Below are 24420 nucleotides of genomic sequence, written 5' to 3'. Positions count from 1 at the left end.
AGCCCTATGGATGATTCTTTTGAGAAACTCAGTAAGGAGAAAAAGATGGAATAAGAAAACATAGATTTTATGCCGGACAGTGGTGGCGCACGCCTTTAATCCCAGCACTCAGGAGGCAGAGGCAGGTGGATCTCTGTGAGTTCCTGGCCAGCCTGGTCTACAGAGTCCAGGACAGCCAAAGCTACACAGAGAAATCTTGTTTCGGAAAAATAAATAAGTTAATTAATTAATTATCATAGCAGTTGTCAAAGTAAAGTGAAGAGGCTGTTACCTCAGAACCATTGTCTATCCAGTGTCTCCCAGGCTCTCTGGAACCTTCTATCAGCCTGGTGAACATTCGGGACCTTTAGGCCAAAAATAAAGACTCCGTGATTCAGAGAATTAAGCAGTTTGCCCAAGGGCTTTCCCGAGCGCCCCGAGCGCCGTGGACAGTGGATATGGCTTTAAACAAGGCCTACCAGACACAAAAGCAGCCTATGCTCTCTCTTGCTTAAATCCACACGACCTGACTACAAAGTGAGCCGGGTGAGGCCACAAAGTTGGAGAGTTTTAAAAGGAAAATGAAAGGCCTCACCACTCCGTGGGTATTCAGTTCAAGTCAACGACTTCCAACTGCCAGGCACTTACTGCCTGAGTTAAATCGCAAAACACAGTCCACAGCGCAGTTCCTGTATTCAAGAAGTTACTGTCTGTGGGGGAAGCTGGAGATCGAACACATAAGGTAGCCAGCGTTTAGCATCCCCAGGACTGAAAAGCTTCCGCGGAGCGTGTAACAAATCTGCAGGCAACAGAGGGGTGTTCCGGTGGAGGACCTTGACAGTTTGGAAAGCCAGCGTGAGTATTTGGGGTGCACAGAAGCGCTAGGAGCTAGCCTTCAAGACCGGCACTTGCTTTTAAGTAGTGGAGGTCGCAACTGAGTTTGGGAGTGGCAGTGAAAGCCAGGTACAGAATAGAGGGGCGGTCTAGGGCTGGGGAGCACCTCTCTGCAGGAGGCTGAGGAACAGAAGGGGTAGGTGCCGAGAAAGAGTCAAAATGGTACGCTCCTACCAACACAAATAACTGCATTTGCAGGATTAGTCCCAGGGTTAATTACGCCGCGGAGGTGAAATGCGCTAGGCTTCCACAGTACGAGCGGAGACCTCGGCTTTGGCAAGCACTTGGGAGGGAGGGTGAGTGAGAGTTTAAGCAACTGTCCCAAAGCAAGGCAAGCTGGGCGCGCTGGCTCATCCAGCTTTGTGGAAATTATCTTTTAGAGCAGGAGGACTACAGTGGACAGACTTGGAAAAGTCCGGAAGTGTGGCCCGAGGAGCTGTGCACATATTCAGCGGAGGCTGCAGCGGTGGGCAGCAGTGATCCAGAGATCCGCGGGCCACCCGCAGGTCCCAGGCCCCGGGAGGTGCAGGACTCCGCACAGCAGGGCGGAGAGCGACGCCCTGCTCCGGAGCAGGTGGCCGCGCAGACTGCGCAGCTCGCGGGGAGCGCGCGCGCTGGGGGTAGGGGGGGTGAAGCGGGGCGGGCGGGGCTAGCGGGCACGCGCTGGGGCGCAGGAGGGGGGTGCGCCAGGAGCCGGGGGCGGGCCGGAGCGCGCGGGCCTTGGCACGCACGCGCAGACGGGCCACGGGCCCCAGGAGCTGAGAGGAGGGGGAGCGTGAAAGAGGGGGGTATGGAGCGTATTTCCGCTCTGGCGGACAAATAATCCTGGCCAAAGGGGAGGCAAGAGTGTCCAGCCCTTTAACCGCGTCGGGGTGCCGGGGGAGCAGAGGGGGGTCGGGCAGGGGGAACCCTGCTCCTTTAATTCCCTCCCCTCTTCCTCCGCCCCGAGTCCTCGCGGACGCTGAGCTGCGCGGGGCCTCGGAACACTCGGCGCGAGCTGCCCCCGCCCCTCCCCCTCCCGCCCACGCGGAGCCGGCCCGCGCGCGCGCCCCGTGCACCCCCGCGCCTGCGCGCTGCCCAGGCCCTGCCCGAGTGTGGGGGGCGCCGCTGGCCCCGGGGGGGTGGGGGACCAGGGGGGAAAATCAGCACGCGGAACCGGGCCAGGTGAGAGGCGCGTGCACCCAGGGTCGTGATTCTATGGGTGGGCGTGCCACGGAGCCCTGCTCGTGGGAGGGGGCGTGCACGACCTGCCCGGGCGGTGGGAGGACGTGGAAAGGGGGACCCGCAGCAGCGCGGCCCAGGCTAGAGGCGAGGCGGGTGAGGAAAGTCTGCAACCGGGGGGCCACCCCAGAGTGCAGTCCTCGGGTTTTTCCCCTCCACCCAACCCCTTTCTCCATTCTCCTAGGGGCGCGCGCGCGGGCCGCGGGACTGGGGGGGTGTGGACGCCGCTGCCCCGCCCCCGGGAACCACGCCTCCCTCCACGGAGGGACCGCGCCTCCTTGGAATTGGGGAAACTGAGGGAGGCGCGACCAGACTAGGGAGGTAGGGATGAGGGGTCTGGAGCCAAGGCTCACGACAGCCAGAGACCTTTGTCTCTGACCGGTTTCCTTCCCACCCAGGGCAGTCCACTCCCGCCACAATGGCCTCTGGGGTGGAAGTCCTGCGCTTCCAGCTGCCTGGCCACGAGGCCGCTACGTTGCGGAACATGAACCAGCTCCGAGCCGAGGAGCGGTTCTGCGATGTGACCATCGTGGCCGACAGCCTCAAATTCCGTGGCCACAAGGTCATCCTGGCCGCCTGCTCGCCGTTCCTCCGGGACCAGTTCTTGCTGAACCCCAGCTCCGAGCTGCAGGTCTCGCTGATGCACAGCGCGCGTATTGTGGCGGACCTGCTCCTCTCTTGCTACACGGGCGCCCTGGAGTTCGCAGTCAGGGACATCGTGAACTACCTGACGGCCGCCTCCTACCTGCAAATGGAGCACGTGGTGGAGAAATGCAGGAACGCCCTCAGCCAGTTCATTGAGCCCAAAATAGGCCTCAAAGAGGATGGGGTCAGCGAGGCGAGCCTCGTGAGCAGTGTCAGTGCCACCAAGTCCCTCCTCCCTCCAGCCAGGACCCCAAAGCCAGCACCGAAACCCCCACCCCCGCCTCCTCTACCCCCTCCGCTCCTGCGGCCCGTGAAGCTGGAGTTTCCGCTGGATGAGGACCTGGAGCTGAAGGCGGAAGACGAGGACGAGGATGAGGATGAGGACGTTTCTGACATCTGCATTGTCAAGGTGGAGTCCGCCCTCGAAGTGGCACACCGCCTCAAGCCCCCTGGAGGCCTAGCGGGGGGTCTGGGTATCGGGGCGTCTGTGAGCAGCCACCTGGGGGAGCTGGCCCAGAGCAGCGTGGCCCCCAACTCTGTAGCCCCGCCGCAAGGTGTGGTGAAGGCCTGCTACAGCCTGTCCGAGGACGCAGAGGGCGAAGGCCTGTTGTTGATCCCAGGGGGCAGGGCCAGTGTGGGGGCCACCTCGGGCCTTGTGGAAGCAGCGGCGGTGGCCATGGCTGCCCGGGGGGCGGGGGGCAGCCTGGGGGCGGGGGGCAGCCGGGGACCCCTGCCTGGGGGCTTCTCAAGTGGAAACCCCTTAAAGAACATCAAGTGCACCAAATGCCCGGAAGTGTTCCAGGGTGTGGAGAAGCTGGTCTTCCACATGCGAGCGCAGCATTTCATCTTCATGTGCCCGCGCTGTGGCAAACAGTTCAACCACAGCAGCAACCTCAACCGCCACATGAACGTCCACCGCGGCGTCAAGTCGCACTCGTGTGGCATCTGCGGCAAGTGCTTCACGCAGAAGTCCACGCTGCACGATCACCTCAACCTGCACTCAGGGGCGCGGCCCTACCGGTGTTCCTACTGTGATGTGCGCTTCGCCCACAAGCCGGCCATCCGGCGGCACCTCAAGGAGCAGCACGGGAAAACCACCGCGGAGAACGTGCTGGAGGCCGGCGTGGCGGAGATCAACGTCCTCATCCGCTGAAGGGCCGGACAGGCTGGGGGGCGGCTCCTGGGCCCGGGAGAATTGGGGAGCGGGGCACATGGGGAGGAGAATTGCAGAGAAGACCTTGCCTCAAACAGCAGAAGAAAAAATACGGAGCCGGAGACACAGGGTTGACGAGGCCGAGGGAATATGGGGTCCCGAAGAAAGATTTCTTTTTGTAGAGGTGCACGGACATTGTGGAAGGGGAAAGAAGGGGAAAAAAAGGGGGGGGGGGAAGCAAAGGCTGAACTTTGGAGAACAGCTTTTCCTGGCTAAAGCTGCCTCGGGAGGACTCTAGAGGTTCTCGAGGCGGGGTGGGGTGGGAGCTGGGGGGTCCGCAGGATGCAGCTTACTGGCTCCCGTTTAGAATAGTTAACCGGGGAGAGGGTGGTGGGGGCAAACTAGTACGAAGTCCCAGGAAAAGACGGGGAGGCGGCGGCTCTTGCATGCTGGGGAAGTGGGGCCGTAGGTACAGGGTTCACCGGAAACGAAAGGAAATATACGCGCCAGGTAAGAGAATAGGGCGGGCAACCTGGGTAGGTGATGAGACTTGGGGGTACAGTAGCAAGAACAGTGAGTAGTGGAGGGGTGGGGGGCAGGGCACGTAGGAAAAAGGACACAGGAGGGCTGTTGGGGAGGAGGGAGAGGAGTAGAGACTTACACAGTATTTTTTAAGAAAACGTATTTTTTAGGATTTTTCTGGAGTTTGGGGTTTTAGTTTTTCTTTGTTTTCCACAAAATAAAAAAAAAACAAAACAAAACACTTTTTTCCTTTTATATTCTGCCAACTGCATGTGTGTGACAACCCACCATAGACAGTGTCTCCCAGAGCCGACAACTTCAGTCCCATGCCAAAAGTGCCCAGCCTCAAGCAGGCACTAGGGAACACGCCCTCCTCCACTTGGGCAACCTCACCACCTAGGCAGGACCGTATCACACAAGCGATTGGCAGCCCTGGTCACGGCATAAACTCCGAGGGGCTGGGCAGCAGTGCGCAAGGCATGGCCTGCAGGCGGCCAGCGCACCCAGAGACGGCGGGCAGGCAGGCATCTGTGCCTCAGTATTTTTGTCGGCGGCAAACGGGTTTTTAAGGAAAAGCTGAGAAGCGGGCCGAACTTACATTCGGATGCCTGGAGGACTACAATTCCCAGAAGGCTCCGAGCGAGACGTTCTTACCCAAAAGCGAACTACAGTTCCCATAAGACTTTGCACCGGCCTCAGGCCCGATAACATAATTACCTGCCGGCCCAACTCTTGTTGAGTGAAACCACACAGGTACCCCTAACTTTGGCCAGCACTTGGGGCTGCCGTTCCGGACCGTGGCCCCCGGCTGAGAAGTGTTGGCAGGAGCAGGCGGTGTCTGCAGACCCGCAGCCACCCTGAGGCCGCTGCACGCAGGCGGCACCGCCAGAGCAGCCCGAAGACATTTGGCCCCAGGTTCCCAAAAGGCGCTGACGCAGAAGGTGTCTGTCCCGTGCGTCTCGTGCACCAGAGGGAGGAACCCAGGCTAAGGCCCGGCCTTCTCTCGGGAGGCGCGGAACCAGAAAGATACACAGAGCAGCTGCAGAGGCTCGGGCGGCACGTGTTGCCAAATCCGGGCGGGGACAGGGAAGCCACAGCCTCTGCGCGCCTCGCCCTCCGTCTCCCTGCGGAGCTGAGGCTAGGAAGGAAGGACCGGTTCCCCCTCCCCGCAGCCCCGGGCCCTGGACCCTCCGAGGCCACTTTGGGGGGCAAAAATGGCCAGGAGGCCCGCAGCGGCTCCTTTAAGGCGTCCTCTCGCCCTCCCTCCTTGCCCACGTGACCCGGGGCGGCCGCGCGCCGGCTCGGCCCCCCGCGCAAGCGGCGATGGCGGCGGCGGCGGGAGCTGCTGCGGCGGCGGCCGCCGAGGTGCGGAAGGGGAGGGGGAGAGGCGGGTGCATGCCCGCGCGCGCGCCCGGGGGGGAGCGCGCACTCGCGCAATGCTCCGGGGGTGCAACGGGGCCGGGGGGCCCGAGCCGAACTCGCAGCAGACCGGGGGGCCAGCACCGGGGGCGGATGAGGGGACCAGGGGGTGGGAGGTGGGGGGAGTGGGCGCCGAGGCGCGCGTGCAGCCGCCCGCCGCCCCTGCGTGGGCGGTGGGCGCCCAGGCCCCGGGAGCTCGCGCGAGGGGCGCGCGGGGCCGTCCGCCGGGCTGGGGCGCAGCGGGCGTTGCAGGGGTTGGTGGCCGGGGTCCCCGCGGCCTGGGGGACAAAGGGGGAGCGGCGCGTGCGGCCGGGAGGAGGGGGCGGGGCCGGGGCGCGGAGGCCCCGCCCCCTCCCCCTCCTCTGCTCGCGGCCCCAGAGATGCGGGGTCTGCCGAGAGGGAGGGGGCTGATGCGGGCCCGGGGGCGTGGGCGTGCGGCCCCCACGGGCGGCCGCGGCCGCGGTAGGGGAGGCGCCCACCGAGGACGAGGTAGGCCCCGAAGCCTGCTCTCGCTGCCCAGGGCCCAGGCGTCCTGGGCGCCCCAGCTGCCTGCGGGGCTAACCGGCCCGGCGGTCCCTTGTCTCCCCTCCCAGGGGGAGGCCCCCACGGAGATGGGGGCGCTGCTGCTGGAGAAGGAGCCCAGAGGAGCCGGCGACAGAGGTGAGTGCGCCCGAAGCAGGCCGGATCCCGCCCCACCCCCAACGCGGGATTCCGGAGCCTCGGGCCCTGAACTTTCTCTCCCCCCCCCCATCTCTCCGCCCGACAGTGCATGGCTCTTTGGGGGACACCTCTCATAGCGAGGAGACCCTCCCCAAGGCCAACCCCGACTCCGTGGAGCCTGCCGGCCCCTCCTCTCCGGCCTCTGTCACTGTCACTGTCGGCGATGAGGGGGCTGACACCCCTGTGGGGACCACACCACTGCTCGGGGATGAACCCGAGAGCCCGGAGGGCGACGCGGGCCGGATCCTGCTGGGTGAGAGGCCGAGGGGGGCACGATGGAGAGGAGGGGGCGTTATGGGGGCCTCCCGCCCGCCTGCCGGCTTACTCTGCACCCCTGCCTGCTTGCCTCCTTTTTAGGCCATGCCACAAAGTCATTCCCCTCTTCCCCCAGCAAGGGGGGTGCCTGTCCCAGTCGGGCCAAAATGTCAATGACAGGGGCAGGAAAGTCGCCCCCCTCGGTGCAGAGTCTGGCCATGAGGCTGTTGAGCATGCCCGGGGCCCAGGGAGCTGCAGCTGCTGGGCCCGAACCCGCTGCTCCGGCAACAGCTGCCGGCCAGGAGGGGCAGCCCAAAGTGCACCGAGCCCGGAAAACCATGTCCAAACCAGGCAGTGCACAGGTGAGAATGTGGGGGTTGGGTAGGAAGTGGGGGGGTGGGGGGATCTCTGGGTGGGCTCTTTTTTGTTTTGGTTTTGTTGGGGGTTGGGTTTTTTGTTTTTTGTGTTTTTTTTCTTCCGGGATGTAGCCTTGGGCCTCTCGTCTTCAGATTTTTTTTTACTCCGAATTTACCAATAGGCTACCACGTGTCAGCTGTTGGGGCTGGCCTTCTTCTGTGACTACAGTAATTGCCAGCTTCCTGGAGTTTGTGATCTTGGGGGAGGGGTGGTCAGCCGAGCAGACTGACAGATGCAGAGTTAATTACATAGTTATTGTCCTAATTACTCTTGCGGAGATGACCTTACAGGATCAGCCTCTGAGCAAGTCCTTAGGGAGGTTTTTTTTCTTCCCTACTTTGACTCCGTTCTCATACCTGCAAAAGTTTTTACTGCGTGAGAATCCTCCCCTGGGAAGGCCTGGTAAATGACAGAGGGAGTGGCAAGTGCCAGGAATCCGAATTGTGAGGAGCTTTTAAAGCTCCTCAGGTGTCTCTGTCTTGTAGGTGTGGCTTATGTAGCCTTCGTCTGTGTGGGTTCTGTTTTGTTGTTGTTTGTTTGGGGGGTAGTGTGTGTGTGTGTGTAACAGGGTCTCATGTAGTCCTGGCTGGCCTGTCACACACTGTAAACCATGCTGGCCTTTAATAATTCATTTATTTTTATTTTATATGCCTTGGTGTTTTGCCTGCATCTATGTCTGTGGGTGTCAGATCTTGTAGTTATAGATAGTTGTGAGCTGCCTTGTGGGTGCCAGGAATTGAACTCAGGACCTCTGGAAGAGCAATCCGTGCTCTTAGCCGCTGGGCCATCTCTCCAGCCCCAGGCTGGCCTTTAACTCACAGAGACCCACCTTGCTCTGCCTCCCGAGTCATATGCAGGTGTATGCCACACACACTTGGCTTTTATTTTATTGTTTTGTTTTGGTTTTTGAGATGGTGTCATGTAGCAAGGCTGGCTGAATTTGCTATAATTCAAAGCATTTGGTTCTTCATTTAATTATTTAATTTTGTTTATTTACTTATTTATTCGGAGACAGGGGTTCTCTGTGTGTCCCTGGCTATCCTAGATTACCTTTATAGACCAGGCTGGCCTTGAACTCACAGAGATAGCTTGCCTCTGCCTCACAAGCGCTAGGATTAAAGGCGTGCACCACCACACCAAGGTGGTTTTGGGGTTTTTTTGTCTGTTTTTGTTTTTAATGTGCATGGGTGTTTACCTGCATGTATGTCTGTGTACCACCTGGTGGATCCCTTGGGGCCTGAATTTGCTGCGAGCAGCGGGTGGGTGCTGGGAACTGAACCTGGGTCTCTGAGGAGAACAGCAGTACTGGTAACCGCCTCTCCAGCCCTGCCTTCTGTTTCTGGAAGAGTGATCATTTTACCAGGGTGTGATTGTTTCTCTGGTGCAGAAGTCCATGTTTGCTCAGGCCCCTCATCTATGATGAGGGCAGCTAGGCAGGGGACAGTGGGTCTCTGGGCCAGGGAAGCAATCACTATTTGCATATGACTTATGCAAATTCACAGATGCACATAACTTCCTTGTAGCTCAGACACCTCCTAGAGGATCAGGTAATGAGAGTTCTGTATCCATACATTTTTGTTGTTGTTGTTTTGGGGTCTTTGTTTGTTTGTTTGTTTTCCCCTGAGACAGGGTCTCTCTGTGTAGCCCTGGCTGTCCTGAACCCACTTTGTAGTCCAGGCTGGCCTCGAACTCACAGCGATCCATCTGCCTCTCCCTTCCAAGTGCTGGGATTAAAGGCGTGCGCCACGCCCGGCTGTTTTGTTTTAAAGATTTATTTATTTCAAGCCAGATGTGAGAGGCAGGCAGATCACTGTGAGTTTGAGGCCAGCCTGGTCCAGGACAGCCAAAATAACACAAGAGAAACCCTGTCTAAAACTAAAAAAAATAAATAATAAATAAAAAATTTATTTATAAACTGGGCCTGGTGGCGCACGCCTTTAATCCCAGCACTTGGGAGGCAGAGGCGGGCGGATCGCTGTGAGTTCGAGGCCAGCCTGGTCTACAAAGTGAGTCCAGGACAGCCAAGGCTAACACAGAGAGACCCTGTCTCGGAAAAAAAAAATTATTTATTTACTTAGTGTATGAATGCCCTGTTTGCATGTATACTTGCAGGCCAGAAAGAGGCCATCAGATTTCATTATAGATGGTCGTGAGCCACCACATGGTTGCTGGGAATTGAACTCAGGACCTCTAGAAGAGCAGCCAGTGGTCTTAACCTCTGAGCCATCTCTCCAGCCCCTCAATCCATGATGGATTTATTATTTTTTTTTTCTAAATTAATTTTAGATGGGCGTGGTGACCCATACCTTTAACCCCAGCATTTGGGAAGCAGAAACAGCCTGATCTACACAGGAAGGTCCAGGCCTAGCTACCCTGTACCATGTAATACCCTGTTTCAAAACAAACAAACAAACAAACAAGCACAGTATAAATAGGGAGGTATGGGAGCCCTTCCTCTCACCATGTGGATCTCAGCTCACCAGGCTTGGCTGCAGACCCCGTTAACCGCTAAGCAATCCTGCTGGCTTCAGGTAGCATTTTAGAGGTACGCCCTGCCATACGACCCATAACCTGGGCTCCGGCCTCACGGAGCAGGGTGGTAATTCTCTTTTGGTAACTTGCTCATTTCGCTCAAGGTAGAGTGCCCTCAAATTTCCCTGGTGTTGTGTATGTCCAGATTTCTTGTTTTGAGACACACCCTCACTTTGTAGCCCTGGCTGGCCTGGAACTCCCAGAGTGAGTGCCTCTGCCTCCCAGAGTGCTGGCATGAAAGGTGAGTGATGTCCTGACCGTTTTTCCTTCGCGATCCAGCCTCTAATCCCTGAGAAGCGGCCCCCTGAAGTACAGCATTTCCGTATGAGTGAAGACATGCCCGTGCCAGGGAAGGTGACCCCAGGTCAGTCACCGCCACTCCTTGCCACACACACGCCCCGGAGGCTTGGCGTCTTCTGTCCCCGGGGTTACCGGTCAGTCCTCACTTTGTTCTGTCTTTGCAGATGTGGCGAAGAGGAGGAAGCTGAACTCTGGTGGCCTGGTGAGCTGGAGGGGACGACCTCCCGGGGTGGGGGTGGGGTGGCGGGCCAGTGCCCATAGCCAGAGAGTTTTCTAATCTTTTTCCAGTCGGAGGACTTGGGCTCGGCCCGGAGCTCAGGAGATGTGATCCTGGAGAAAGGAGAGCCCAGGCCGCTGGAGGAGTGGGAGACGGTGGTGGGCGAGGACTTCAGCCTGTACTACGACTCCTACTCCGTGGATGAGCGAGTCGACTCCGACAGCAAGGTGTGCGGGCGTGGCCGGTGCTCTGGCTTCCTTGGCTGATCCTATCCCTCCGCTCCTTTGCTCACTGGCCTGTGTCAACTGTAGCCACCTCCTGTGTCCCCTTACCTCACCGCTGCCCTTCTCTGTCCGAGACAGCCTCCTCCTGCCTTGTGACGGCTTGCTTGTTCTTCTGGGTTGTTTATTTCTTATTGTGGTGGTGTTGTGGGTTCAGTTGGTTTTGTCATGTTTGACAAGGTCTCACTTTGTAGCCCTGACTGGCCTGGAACTCACTAGTGGACTAGGCTGGCCTCCAACTCTTAGAAATCTGCCTGCCTCTGCCTCTGCCTCTGCCTCTGCCTCTGTAGGGTTGGGATGAAAGGCACATGCTGCCACACTCTGTGTGTGTGTGCGCGTGCGTGGGTGCTCACACACAAACATTCACTTACACAGGTGGAGTCAGAGGACGCATTAGCCTTGGGTCTCTTCTCTCATGTAGGCTTTGGGGATTTTATCTCTTACAGTTTGTCTGTTTTGAGTTGTTAGACTGTTTCCCTAGTGTTGGAGGTTGAACCTAGGGCTCAGCCTATGCAGTGCTCAGATTTACGTCACCAGGCAAGCTCTGCTTGTGCACGCGCGCGCGCCTTTTCTCTGTGAAGGCTCGGGATCAAACCCAGGTCGTTACACAGAGCAGCAGGCACTTCACCCGTTGAACCGTCTCCCTGTTCCTCGTCTTTGTTTTTCATTTATTTAACACTTGGCTGTGCAGTCTTTCCATTGAACACAAAAGGAAATGAATGGTGAGCCCGAGCTGCAGTGAGCTGTAGTAAGAGTTCTGGAATTTTGGATTCTTTAAAAGACACAGAAATATTATTATAAGAATATGTCCAGGTGTCGGGAGATGGGGCCACTCTGGCAGGGGCCGTGATTCTGTCAGCTGCAACTGTGTGAGTTCTGGGGAGGTTTTAGAGGGTATGCTAGTGCCCTGAGAGGCACGGTGGGTATGCTAGGGCCCTGAGAGGCACACAGTGGGTATGCTAGGGCCCTGAGAGGTACACAGTGGGTATGCTAGGGCCCTGAGAGGCGCACAGTGGGTATGCTAGGGCCCTGAGAGCCGCACAGTGGGTATGCTAGGGCCCTGAGAGGCGCACAGTGGGTATGCTAGGGCCCTGAGAGGCATACAGTGGGTATGCTAGGGCCCTGAGAGGCGCACAGTGGGTATGCCAGGGCCCTGAGAGGCTCAGGGTGGTGGGTATGCTAGAGCCCTGAGAGGCACGGTGGGTATGCTAGGGCCCTGAGAGGCGCACAGTGGGTATGCTAGGGCCCTGAGAGGCGCACAGTGGGTATGCTAGGGCCCTGAGAGGCGCACAGTGGGTATGCTAGGGCCCTGAGAGGCACACAGTGGGTATGCTAGGGCCCTGAGAGGCGCACAGTGGGTATGCTAGGGCCCTGAGAGGCACGGTGGGTATGCTAGGGCCCTGAGAGGCACACAGTGGGTATGCTAGGGCCCTGAGAGGCACACAGTGGGTATGCTAGGGCCCTGAGAGGCACGGTGGGTATGCTAGGGCCCTGAGAGGCACACAGTGGGTATGCTAGGGCCCTGAGAGGCACACAGTGGGTATGCTAGGGCCCTGAGAGGCACACAGTGGGTATGCTAGGGCCCTGAGAGGCACACAGTGGGTATGCTAGGGCCCTGAGAGGCGCACGGTGTGTATGCTAGGGCCCTGAGAGGCGCACGGTGGGTATGCTAGGGCCCTGAGAGGCGCACGGTGGGTATGCTAGGGCCCTGAGAGGCGCACAGTGGGTATGCTAGGGCCCTGAGAGGCGCACGGTGTGTATGCTAGGGCCCTGAGAGGTGCACGGTGTGTATGCTAGGGCCCTGAGAGGCACACAGTGGGTATGCTAGGGCCCTGAGAGGCGCACGGTGGTGTGTATGCTAGGGCCCTGAGAGGCGCACGGTGTGTATGCTAGGGCCCTGAGAGGCACACGGTGTGTATGCTAGGGCCCTGAGAGGCGCACGGTGGTGGGTATGCTAGGGCCCTGAGAGGCGCACAGTGGGTCGCTGGCTGCTTTCAATCATGGATTGTAAAGTAGTCACACACATAGAAGAAACGAGAGCTGGGCAGTGGTGGCGCACACCTTTATTTTACTTTTATTTTATTTTTTTTGGTTTTTTGAGACAGGGTCTCTCTGTGTAGCCTTGGCTGTCCTGGAACTCTCTGTAGACCAGGCCGGCTTCGAACTCACAGCAATCCGCCTGCCTCTGCCTCCCGAGTGCTGGGATTAAAGGCGTGCGCCACCACGCCCGGCTGCTGCTTTTGTTTTTTGTTTTGTTTTTTGTGACAGGGTTTCTCTGTGTAGCCCTGGCTGTCCTGGACTCGCTTTGTAGACCAGGCTGGCCTCGAACTCACAGCAATCTGCCTGCCTCTGCCTCCCAAGTGCTGAGATTAGAGACCCGGCTCTTTACTAGGCTGCCTAGGACTGGCCTTTAACTCACTCCGTGTAGTCCTCCTGCCTCAGCCTCCCAAGTGGCTGAGATTATAGGCTGTATCACTTGGTATTTGTTTGTTTTTAATATTTACTTATTTATTATGCATACAATGTTCTGCCTGCATGTAAGGCCACACACCAGAAGAGGGCACCAGATCTCATTACAGATGGCTGTGAGTCACCATGTGGTTGCTGGGAATTGAACTCAGGACCTCTGGAGGATCAATCAGTGCTCTTAACCTCTGAGCCGTCTTTCCGGCCCTTTGTTTGGTTTTTATACCCCTGGCTTGCATCAAACTCAGGAGATCCTTCTGTGTTTTTCTGCCTCTTGAGCGCAGGATCAGGTGGACCGCAGCCACACGTGGCAGGGCTCTGTTCCTCCCATCGTTCCCTTTAGTCTGTCTCTGTTTCTTGAGGCAGGGTCACACTGTTAGCCTCAGCTGCCTTGGGATTTTCTTATTTTTGCAGCAGGGTTCCTGACTGTGAAGCCCCTTGTAGGCCTCAGTCCCTGCCTGCTGGGGGCACGGGCTGCCACGGCTGGAGCTTGCCTTTGGAGTTTTGGGTTTTTTGGCAGGAAAACTTGGAAGAAGGTCCTCCTTCCAACGTCGTGCCATTGGAAGCTGTATAGGCTGCTTGGCTGTTTGGGGGTTTTTGTTGTTTTGGATTTTCCGAGACAGAGTCTCTCGGTGTTAACCCTGGCTGGCCTGGACTCGCTTTGTAGACCAGGCTGGCCTGGAACTCACAGCGATTCACCTGCCTCTACCTCCTGAGTGCTGGGATTAAAGGTGTGCGCCACCGTGCCCCGCTTGTTTGGCCAATATTTTAAACTGTTAAATGTTGACACACTCTAGAGGCAGAGGTATGGGGTCTCTCTGAGCTGTAGGCCAGCCGGGACTATAGAGAAGCCCTGTCTCCAAACAGGAAAACTTTGGCAGTGGGTTGTCGTTTCTGGCGATAACAGCCTCTGCCCCCTTCCTTAGCTGCTTACGCAGTGGTTTTGTTGCCAGGCGTAGGTCTTCTCTGTCTGTGTCTCACAGTGCCCGTCGTTTCCACTGCTCCGTGCTGGTCCTCTGGCTTTTTCCTGTCTCCAGCGAGCCTTCCCCTTATGGGGCTTAGGATTCCGGTGTCTTGTTCTCGAAGGAGACGCCTGCAGTTTGCTGTTTCCCAGCCTGATGTTTGCCCTTTCAGTCTGAAGTTGAGGCTCTAGCTGAACAGCTGAGTGAAGAAGAGGAGGAGGAAGAGGAAGAAGAAGAGGAGGAGGAGGAGGAAGAGGAGGAGGAGGAAGAAGAGGAAGATGAGGAGTCAGGCAATCAGTCAGACAGGGTAAGAGCAGGCACTGGCCTCCCTGCAGGGGTGGAGCGCTGTTGGGACCCGGGAGCAGAGCTCTGGAATCTTCCCGATCCACAGAGCGGCTCTAGTGGCCGGCGCAAGGCCAAGAAGAAATGGCGGAAAGACAGCCCGTGGGTGAAACCATCTAGGAAACGGCGGAAACGAGAGCCTCCGCGGGCCAAGGAGCCAAGAGGTGAGAGGGCCCCTCTGGCCCCAGAGAGCAGTGCACGCTAGGAAGCTCGTGCGCGGTCACCACCGTGTACGCCACGTGTGCGCACGCGCCAGGCCCCGTGAGCTCCCGCTCTCACTCTCTCTGTCTCTGTGTCAGGAGTGAATGGTGTGGGCTCCTCAGGGCCCAGTGAGTACATGGAGGTCCCTCTGGGGTCCCTGGAGCTGCCCAGCGAGGGGACCCTGTCCCCCAACCACGCTGGTAATTGATTGCCAACTTCTGGGTCAGGGAGCCACCAGGGGGTGCCCATGGGGGTGGGGGGAACCCTGTCAGAGCTGGGTTGTCCATGCCAGGCTTTTGGGGCTCTAGAGTGTGAGGTGTGGCTGGGTGGGGAGGAGAGGACCCTTCCAGCGCGCGAGGGACGAGGCCTCGGTCATCTCCCTTCTTTCCTGCCCAAGGGGTATCCAATGACACATCTTCGCTGGAGACAGAGCGCGGCTTTGAGGAGCTGCCCCTCTGCAGCTGCCGCATGGAGGCACCCAAGATTGACCGCATCAGTGAGCGAGCAGGACACAAGTGCATGGCCACCGAGAGCGTGGACGGAGAGGTGGGCCTGGGGTGCTGGCTGGGGAGCCGTGGGAGACGCTAACCTGGCCTCACCTCATCCCTCCCACCCTCCTTTCCCGCCAGCTCTTGGGCTGCAATGCTGCCATCCTCAAGCGGGAGACCATGAGGCCGTCAAGCCGGGTGGCACTCATGGTGCTCTGTGAGGCCCATCGTGCCCGCATGGTCAAGCACCATTGCTGCCCAGGCTGCGGCTACTTCTGCACGGCGGTGAGTAGCTGCTGGGGTCGCCAGGTGGCCTGACCTGCAGGAGAGAGCTGGGCGAGGGACAGGCTCCTCTCTCTTCCCCAGGGTTCCTTCCTGGAGTGCCACCCCGACTTCCGTGTAGCCCACCGCTTCCACAAGGCCTGTGTGTCCCAGCTCAACGGGATGGTCTTCTGCCCCCACTGTGGAGAGGATGCTTCAGAGGCCCAGGAGGTGACCATTCCCCGGGGCGATGGGGGAACCCCCCCGGCTGGCACTGCAGCTCCTGCCCCGCCACCGCTGGCACAGGACGCCCCGGGGCGGGCAGACACCTCCCAGCCCAGGTATCGTCCTCTCGTGTCTACTTACCCCTCCCCCCCACAGTTTTCTCCCTCATCTCCGTCGCCCCCAGACCTGAGAATCTTCTCCCACAGCGCCCGGATGCGAGGGCATGGAGAGCCCCGGCGCCCGCCCTGTGATCCCCTGGCGGACACCATCGACAGCTCAGGGCCTTCGGTGACCCTGCCTAACGGGGGCTGCCTCTCAGCCGTGGGCCTGCCCCCAGGGCCCGGCCGGGAAGCCCTGGAAAAGGCCCTGGTCATCCAGGAGTCAGAAAGGTGAGTCGGTGCTGTTTTCAGGGTACCAGTCGGGACTGGGCGAGAGACGCCAGCGTTGCTGTTGGTACTCAAACCTGAGCAGCCGGCCTTCGCCCCCGCCCTCCCCTGGCAGGCGGAAGAAGCTGCGTTTCCACCCGCGGCAGCTGTACCTGTCGGTGAAGCAGGGGGAGCTGCAGAAGGTGATCCTTATGCTGCGTGAGTGTCAGATCCTCACCGCGTGTGTGCTGAGGAGGTCGTGTGACCCTCGGCGGCCTCCCGGCGCCGGGCGCTGCTGTTCCTGTGCATAATTCACATAAGCTTTCCCAGCACAGCATGCCTAGTGGGGACCCCGGGAAGCCCCCTTGGTGTAGGGCTGCCGCTGCCGCACCCCCTTAGCTCACTTCCCTCCGATTTGCTTTCTCCCTGCAGTAGACAACCTGGACCCCAACTTCCAGAGTGACCAGCAGAGCAAGCGCACACCCCTGCATGCAGCCGCGCAGAAGGGCTCAGTGGAGATCTGTCATGTGCTGCTGCAGGTCAGGCTTCATGAGTCCCCTCCCCCACGCCGTCCAGCCCCCTCGACATCCCCAGCATCCTTGTCCTGGTGCCAGCCTTCCTGCCCCTCCTCACAGGCCGGAGCCAACATCAACGCCGTCGACAAGCAACAGCGCACGCCGCTGATGGAGGCTGTGGTGAGCAACCACCTGGACGTGGCACGCTACATGGTGCAGCTGGGCGGCTGCGTCTACAGCAAGGTGCGGGAGCCGGAGGGAAGCGGGCCGGGCGGCGGGAGGGACGGGGCGCCGGCTGAGGGGCTCACTGCCTCGGGTCTCCTTCAGGAAGAGGATGGCTCCACCTGCCTCCATCACGCTGCCAAAATTGGGAACCTGGAGATGGTCAGCCTGCTGCTGAGCACAGGGCAGGTGGACGTCAACGCGCAGGTCAGCGGCCCGGCTGCTCGCCTCACGTGTGGGGTCCCCACATTTCCTCTGCCTGACCTGACCCTCTCCCGCTGTGGTTCCTCCTCCCCGTGTGTGTGCGTGTGTGTGTGTGTGTGTGTGTGTGTGTGTGTGTGTGTGTGTGTGTGTTTGGGGTAGGGAGTGTGCTTCTGTGTGACACTCTGTTCTCTGGCTAAGAAAGTGCTCCTGGGTTCCTGTTTGCTGGCCAGCAAAGCTGGGCCTTCATCCTTCCCGCCGTCCCTCCCTCCCTCAGGACAGTGGGGGCTGGACGCCCATCATCTGGGCAGCCGAGCACAAGCACATTGATGTGATCCGTATGCTGCTGACCCGGGGTGCCGACGTCACACTCACCGACAATGTGAGGGACACTCGGGGGGTGGGGGGAGCCGAGGGGACATGGGGGGGAGTGGCTGGTGGGTCCCCCGTGCCAAGTAGAGTAGCTCCGGGTCCCCTGTGTAGAGTGGAGGCTGATTTCAAGGTTTTGGTTACCGGCAACCCAGTCTCTGCCCCTCACCTCCACAGGAGGAAAACATCTGCCTGCACTGGGCCTCCTTCACCGGCAGTGCCGCCATTGCTGAGGTCCTGCTCAATGCTCAGTGTGACCTCCACGCTGTGAACTACCACGGGGACACTCCGCTGCACATAGCTGCCCGGGAGAGCTACCATGACTGTGTTCTGTAAGGCCTGCCTTCCCCAGCCCCTGGCGCCAGCTTCCCACAGCCCGCCTGAGGCCAGGCTCTGACCCAGGGACGGGCTTCCTGACCCTCTGCAGGTTGTTTCTGTCTCGGGGTGCCAACCCTGAGCTTCGGAACAAAGAAGGGGACACGGCGTGGGATCTGACCCCAGAGCGCTCTGACGTGTGGTTCGCACTGCAGCTCAATCGCAAGCTGAGGCTCGGGGTGGGGAACCGCGCTGTCCGCACCGAGAAGATCATCTGCCGGTGAGTCTCCCCGGGCGTTCCTGCCCACCGCCCACCGCCCTGCACTGGCCACTCCCGGACCCAACCCAAGGGCTGCTAGAATCCTCTTGCACTAGGGGACAGAGACCGGCAGTGGGTAAGGGCTGAGTTCATTCCCTGGACCCACATGGTGGATGGAGAAAACCCAGCTCTGACTCACACACACACAGCAGGACACACTCACACAGTTGAAGACAAACGGGTGGTGGCCCCCACCTGTGAGGGAGGCAGAGCCAGAGACCACCAAGCTTTAGGAACTTGAGGCCAGCCTGGTTTGTGTCTATGTAGTGAGTTCCAGGCCAATCAGAGCCACAGTGAGACAGCATCTTAAGAAAAAAATAAGTAAGTAAAAAGGAAAAAATAAGGAGGCTCAGACCTTAAAACCCGAAACACGTGTGGGATTGCTCGGCGTCCGAAAGTGCTTGCCGTGTGGACAGCTGAGTTCAAGCCCGGAGCACACCTGAAGAACTGCCTCCTGAAGACTTTCCCATCCACAGCTGTCCCATGCGCACGTAATAAGATTCATGTTATAATTCCAGGCCAGATGTGGTGGTGTACACCTTTAATTGCAGTGCTCGGGAGGCAGAGGCAGCCTGATCAGTGATTCTAGGTCTGCATAGTGCGATGGTTTTTAAAAAATGGAGGCAGTTGGGCATGGTGGCGCATGCCTTTAATCCCAGCATTTGGGAGGCAGAGGCAGGCGGATCTCTGTGAGTTTGAGGCCAGCCTGGTCTACAAAGTGAGCCCAGGACAGCCAGGGCTACGCAGAGAAACCCTATCTCCAAAAACAGAAACCAAAAAAAAAACAAATGGAGGTGGAAGGGCACCAGGAGTGTTGACCTTTTTCTTTTTTTTCTTGGTGTTTTGAGACAGAGTCTTGCTATGTAGCCCAGGCTGGCCTCGTCAGAGATACAGGCTAGAGAGGTGGCTGAGTGGTGTAAAGCTCCGGCTGCTCTTGCAGAGGACCCAGGTTCAAATCCCAGCACCCACATGGTGGCTCACGTCAGTGACTCCAATTGCGGAGGATTCGTGCCTTCTGATCTCTGGGCACCAAGCATGCGTGTGGTGAAATAATCAACACATGAAATGAAAGTATATCTTCAAAAAAAAAAAACCTTGTCAGATGAACCAGTACTTAAGTCTGTAGTACAAGTGTGTTCCTGTAGGAGCTCAGTGTGATGGTTCCTGTGTGCGGTCACAGCATAGAAGGACACTGAGGCAGGACGGGCAGAGCTTCCTGTTTGAGGCCAGCCTAGGCCTTGTAGCAAGATTCTGTCTCCAACTAAAATGTAAAAGGCTGGGCCTGGGGAGATGGCTATGGCTCAAGGGTTAAGAGCACTGGCTGCCATTCCAGACGTCCTGAGTCCAATTCCCAGCGTGGCTCACAGCCATCTATAACATGATAATATGCCCTCTTCTGTTATGCAGGTGTACATGCAGGAAGAGCACTCTATACAAAATAATAAATCTTTAAAAAAATAAATAAAAATTAAAAGGCCACCGTAGTGGCATGTAGTGACAATTCTGGAATTTTGTGGATTTTGTGTGTGTGTGTGTGTGTTTTTAAGATTTATTTTTTAGCCGGGCGTGGTGGCGCACGCCTTTAATCCCAGCACTCGGGAGGCAGAGGCAGGCGAATCGCTGTGAGTTCCAGGCCAGCCTGGTCTACAAAGTAGTCCAGGACAGTCAAGGCTACACAGAGAGACCCTGTCTTGGGGGGGGTGGGGGGGAGATTTATTTTTTATTATACAGTACTCTGCCTGCATGTACACCAGAAGAGGGCACCAGATCCCATTATAGATGGCTGTGAGCCACCATGTGGTTGCTGGCAATTGATTTTAGGACCTTTGAACGAACAGACAGTGCTCTTAACCTCTGAGCCATCTCTCCAGCCCCTAATTTTGGTTTCTTTAAAAACACAGAAATTACCACGTGTGGGGACATGGGGCTGCTCTGGACTGTCTGCAGCAGCTGACTGTGATTTGCCTCGGGCTGTAGCAGAAGCGTGGTTTTGCCAGCTGCAGACAGTTTCTGTGATTGTGTGACGTTTGGAATTTTGGGAGCTTTTCCGGGGATACATGAATGCTAGGGTCCCAAGAGGTGGGGGTGGGGGTTGGTCATTCAAGGGTGTTGGTTGCGGCTCAAAGAAGAAAGAAATTAGATTCAAGGATCTCTCTCCTCCTCCGACCCTCATTTGTCTCTCCTATCTAGTGATAAGGTGAAACCGGGAGGGGGGGGCGGGGGGATAAAGGGTGGGAAAAGAGGAACCCACTAAGTAGCAAAGACCAGCTACAGTGGCCTAGGCCTGTGGGGGTTTTAGGAATGCTGGTCACTCTCAGCTACATTGTAATTTGAGGCCAGCCTGGGCTATAGGATGCTGTCTCAGGAGGAAACTTTAGTTTGGGGCTGGAAACAGCTCAGTGGTGGAGCATTTATTTGCCTCACATGCATAGCGCTGTTGGGCTCAAGCCTTAGTCTCAGCAACAGAAAACAAGAACTCATGCAATATTGGGGACATAATTATTCGAGTTATTCCTTATTAATATGAGATTGTTTTCCTTGGTGTGTCTGTCTCTGTCTCTCTAAGTCTCGCTGTAGTCTTGGCTGACCTTGTACTCAGAGATCCGCCTGCCTCTGCCTCCTGCGGGCTGGGATTAGAGGTGCCAGGGCTCACTCTAGCCAGTACCTGTTGGGTCTGGCCCCCTTCATCCTCACAAACTCAGACTAGCACTTCCCCTCAGAAGTGCTCTGGCCCCTACCTGAGCCTTCTCTGCCCCTTCTGCAGGGACGTAGCTCGCGGCTACGAGAACGTGCCCATCCCTTGCGTCAACGGTGTGGATGGGGAGCCATGCCCCGAGGACTACAAGTACATCTCTGAGAACTGCGAGACGTCCACCATGAACATCGACAGGAACATCACCCATCTGCAGGTGCCTGGCTGAGGGCGTGGGGGATGGGATGCCTCCGCACTGGGGGGCGTGGACCCATGCCACTAACACGGACCCTGCCCCACCCAGCACTGCACGTGCGTGGACGACTGCTCCAGCTCCAATTGCCTGTGTGGTCAGCTCAGCATCCGCTGCTGGTATGACAAGGTATGTATCCCTCACCAGGCCAAGTCTGTCTGTCTGTCCGGCAACGGAGCCAGGAACCTACTCTGTTAGGGAAGAGACACAGGGTGTGGCAGGAAGTCCAGGGCCTCTGCCCAGGTACATGCAAATGCTCTCTGCTGACGGCCTGCTCACTTCCTGGTCTCCCACCTCAGCCTGCAGACTCTGCACCCTTCCTCCTTGGCTCTGGGCTGGGGTCAGAGTGGAGTGTCCTGTGGGTCCTGGGCAGTTGAAATGGGCCCTACAGAGAAACCACTGTCCCCTCCCTCCACACCCCAGGACGGGCGGCTGCTCCAGGAGTTTAACAAGATCGAACCCCCCCTGATCTTTGAGTGTAACCAGGCGTGCTCCTGCTGGAGGAGCTGCAAGAACCGCGTGGTGCAGAGTGGCATCAAGTGAGGCACCCGCCCCGCCCCACCCCAGCACCCCGCCCCGCCCGCCCCGGCACCCCACCCCCACCCTCCCAGGTCCCGTCCTCAGTCTGACTCCCTCTCCACCCCTAGGGTGCGGCTACAGCTCTACCGTACAGCCAAGATGGGCTGGGGGGTCCGTGCCCTGCAGACCATCCCCCAGGGCACATTTATCTGCGAGTAAGTTCACTCTGGGGGCCTCAGGGCTTGAGGGCTCTGCTGACTCCCAGCACTGTGCGTGCGCGCGCGCGCGCACACACACACACACACACACACACACACACACACACACACACACACACACACACACACACACACACACACACACACCTGCTCAACAGGACAGAGCCTGCATCTGCTCCCTGTCACCACTGTGTCTCTCCACGCACCACATGTATTTCCCTTTCCTGCCTCGAGGTAGCGTGCTAGCCGCAGGCGCATGATGTTTGCCATGCTCTGTTGTCCGTCTCTGGCCACATTACATAACCTCTTCCCGCCTTATTTTATTACCCGCACAGTGAAGAATAGCTGCTCCCTCTCCACTTCCTCCCCTGTGGTCGTGCCGCTTGGCCTGCTCCGAGGACCACCCACTTCCCTTGCCTCACGTGTTCTCTCAGCAGACAGGTTGCGCACTGCCCTCGCTCTCCTGCGTGGGCACTGCTGTCGCCTGCCTCCTGCCCCGGGTCTCAGTGGTCCTTTTCCTTCCCTCACCCCACCTCTGTCCTTGTCTTGTACAGTTCCTCTTCCCTCCGCTGTCCACATGGGCATCCTCAGTGCATGTTCGCAGCCCATCACCTATGGGGTAGTTTCTGGCGCCCAGTCCTCCCCTAGTCTAAGCCTGGCGGCTTTCTCCCAGCCAGCCACCATGTATGCTAACCCCAGAGCACAGCCAGCCACCATGTATGCTAACCCCAGAGCACAGCCAGCCACCATGTATGCTAACCCCAGAGCACAGCCAGCCACCATGTATGCTAACCCCAGAGCACAGCCAGCCACCATGTATGCTAACCCCAGAGCACAGCCAGCCACCATGTATGCTAACCCCAGAGCACAGCCAGCCACCGTGTATGCTAACCCCAGAGCACAGCCAGCCACCGTGTATGCTAACCCCAGAGCACAGCCAGCCACCGTGTATGCTAACCCCAGAGCACAGCCAGCTGGAGACTCACACCCTCCCTCATCATGCCATGGCAGGTGTTACAGGCTCTCCCCTGCCCCGCCCCAAGACAGAACCTGCCTTCCCACCTGCTGTGCAGCTGCACAGGGGACCCCTAGTAGCTCCCTGGGCTCTGCCTGACCCACACAGGCTCGGCTGTGACCTGGTGGCTTGCAGTGGTGGGCGGCTGAGAACGTGGGAGGTGAGCTGGGAGCTCTGCACACTCAGAACCGAGGTCTCTGTCCAATAGGTATGTTGGAGAGCTGATCTCTGACGCCGAGGCCGACGTGAGAGAAGATGACTCTTACCTCTTCGATTTAGACAACAAGGTGGGCAGGCCGCACCCGCAGCCTCCAGAGTGCCACCTGGGCTGTCAGGGCGTGGGGACCTGGGTGGGGGCCACTGCGCGTCCCTGCAGGAAAACCCACAGGCACGTGAGTAGGGGCTGGTGCTAAGTGCGCTGTCCTCCCCAGGACGGAGAGGTTTACTGCATCGACGCCCGTTATTACGGCAACATCAGCCGTTTCATCAACCACCTGTGCGACCCCAACATCATCCCCGTCCGCGTCTTCATGTTGCACCAAGACCTGCGCTTTCCCCGGATCGCATTCTTCAGTTCCAGGGACATCCGGACTGGGGAGGAGCTGGGGTGAGGTGCCCCCCGCAGTCCTGGGGCCTGAGGGAGCTGGCCAGCCTTCAGTGTCCTTAGGTGTCCGCCCACGTGTCCCATGGAGGGCAGGTGCGGTGGCGTGTGTTCATGGAACACTCAGGAGGCTCACAGTCTGAGCTGCAGAGTGAGACCCTGACTCAAAACCCTACAACAGAAGTCCAGGCTGTCCTGGTGTCGCACGCCAGCTGTGCCAGTGCTTGAGAGATTGGGGCAGAAGTAACCAACAATTCAAGGGCAGCCTGGGCAAACCGAGCAAGACCCTGGTCTCAAATTTTTAGAGGGGCCAGACACGGTAGCTCATGGTTTTCCAGCACCCAGGACGCAGGAGTAGGGGGATCTTGTGAGTTCAAGGCCAGCCTGGTCTATGTAGAGAGTTTCAGGACAGCCAGACTTATGGAGGCCCTATCTCAAAAACAAACCCAAAGGGGGCGTGGGGGTGGGGCAAGACGTGATGCCGGTGGTCAGCTCAGTGGCTAAGTACTTGAAAAGTGCATGGCCCTGGGCTGTGTCCCCCCTCCCACACAGCCCGGTGGGGGGAGGCGGGGTTGGTTCTGGCTCTGGGCTAGTGTGTGTCAGCAGAGCCCACAAGGACTTGGAGTCCCTCTGGGTAGAGAGCTCCAGGGCTCCTGCAGTGGGTCCTGAGTCTGCGTTCCTCTGCCAGGTTTGACTATGGTGACCGATTCTGGGATATCAAAAGCAAGTATTTCACCTGCCAGTGTGGCTCCGAAAAGTGCAAGCACTCGGCCGAGGCCATCGCCCTGGAGCAGAGCCGCCTGGCCCGCCTGGACCCCCACCCTGAGATGCTGCCTGAGCTCAGCTCCCTGCCGCCCATCAACACATGAGGACTCAGATCCGGCAGGGCACTGCCCTTCATGCGTCCCACACATTCCTCCAGCGGAGGCCCCAGTAGGCCCTGGAGGGTCCACAGCCCCTCTCCCAGAGCTGGTTTCTCACTGGGAGTGTGACCAGGGCTGGCCACACCACTCGGGGGTGGGGGGGGCAGCCTCAGTTTGCTGATTGAAGTTGGGCCTCAGCCGACTGATTTTTCTGTGTTCACAATAAACATTGGGTTTGGTAATAAAACTGACTGGTGATTGTTTCAGGACGTTGGGGACTGTAAGGTGGGGCAGAAAGCCAGTTGTGTGCTGCCACCTGGTGGGAGAGCGGCTGAGAGGGACCACTGGCCACGGGTTCAAATTGAAGGCAAATCATAACCTTGAGGGTTGGGTGTGCCACAGCTGAGGTACTTAGAAAAATTATGCAGGATTATTTTACCAAAGTACATCGGC

At 58.4% G+C, this 24420-nt stretch overlaps 2 protein-coding genes across 10 annotated transcripts; both read left to right on the top strand.

Annotated features, from left to right (window-relative positions):
* The first annotated feature begins 1628 nt into the window (after positions 1–1628).
* Positions 1629–4959, top strand: ZBTB12 (zinc finger and BTB domain containing 12). 2 transcript variants are annotated; one of them, XM_084752054.1, is made up of 2 exons: positions 1629–2037; positions 2493–4959. In XM_084752054.1, exon 2 carries the CDS (start codon positions 2513–2515, stop codon positions 3890–3892), a length of 1380 nt encoding a protein of 459 aa, XP_084608180.1. In that variant the 5' UTR covers positions 1629–2037; positions 2493–2512; the 3' UTR covers positions 3893–4959. The 2 variants fall into 2 exon arrangements, with proteins under 2 accessions (XP_084608180.1, XP_084608181.1); XM_084752055.1 differs by lacking the exon at positions 1629–2037 and adding an exon at positions 2075–2190.
* Positions 4960–5270: 311 nt separating this feature from the next.
* EHMT2 (euchromatic histone lysine methyltransferase 2) lies at positions 5271–24214 on the top strand. Of its 8 annotated transcripts, none has more exons than XM_084752051.1 (28): positions 5271–5355; positions 6427–6493; positions 6600–6806; positions 6911–7170; positions 10037–10121; positions 10222–10259; positions 10346–10501; positions 14156–14290; positions 14375–14489; positions 14625–14726; positions 14924–15072; positions 15156–15299; positions 15381–15616; positions 15707–15889; positions 15972–16084; positions 16298–16404; positions 16501–16623; positions 16708–16809; positions 17081–17185; positions 17350–17504; positions 17600–17767; positions 20571–20715; positions 20803–20880; positions 21175–21290; positions 21399–21485; positions 22712–22790; positions 22935–23110; positions 23793–24214. In XM_084752051.1, exons 2-28 carry the CDS (start codon positions 6445–6447, stop codon positions 23971–23973), a joined length of 3594 nt encoding a protein of 1197 aa, XP_084608177.1. In that variant the 5' UTR covers positions 5271–5355; positions 6427–6444; the 3' UTR covers positions 23974–24214. The 8 variants fall into 8 exon arrangements, with proteins under 8 accessions (XP_084608177.1, XP_084608175.1, XP_084608174.1 ...); XM_084752049.1 differs by lacking the exon at positions 5271–5355 and adding an exon at positions 5596–5779; XM_084752048.1 differs by lacking the exon at positions 5271–5355 and adding an exon at positions 5696–5779 and having other exon boundaries at positions 16002–16084.
* Positions 24215–24420: the final 206 nt, after the last annotated feature.

Source organism: Acomys minous (assembly GCF_964271855.1).
Source record: "Acomys minous genome assembly, chromosome: 13".
Lineage (NCBI taxonomy): Eukaryota > Metazoa > Chordata > Mammalia > Rodentia > Muridae > Acomys > Acomys minous.
The sequence above is the reverse complement of the archived record's forward strand: the minus strand, read 5'-3'. Positions and strand labels throughout refer to the sequence as shown.

What these genes read in the sequence shown, in the direction of transcription:
- EHMT2 (XM_084752044.1), top strand. Translation starts at nt 5,851, where the DNA reads ATGCTCCGGGGGTGCAACGGGGCCGGGGGGCCCGAGCCGAACTCGCAG. An exon ending in GCCAGGGAAGGTGACCCCAG is followed by an intron (nt 10,122 to 10,221) that starts GTCAGTCACCGC and finishes CTGTCTTTGCAG; the next exon opens with ATGTGGCGAAGAGGAGGAAG. An exon ending in AGGTGGACGTCAACGCGCAG is followed by an intron (nt 16,810 to 17,080) that starts GTCAGCGGCCCG and finishes TCCCTCCCTCAG; the next exon opens with GACAGTGGGGGCTGGACGCC.
- ZBTB12 (XM_084752054.1), top strand. Translation starts at nt 2,513, where the DNA reads ATGGCCTCTGGGGTGGAAGTCCTGCGCTTCCAGCTGCCTGGCCACGAG.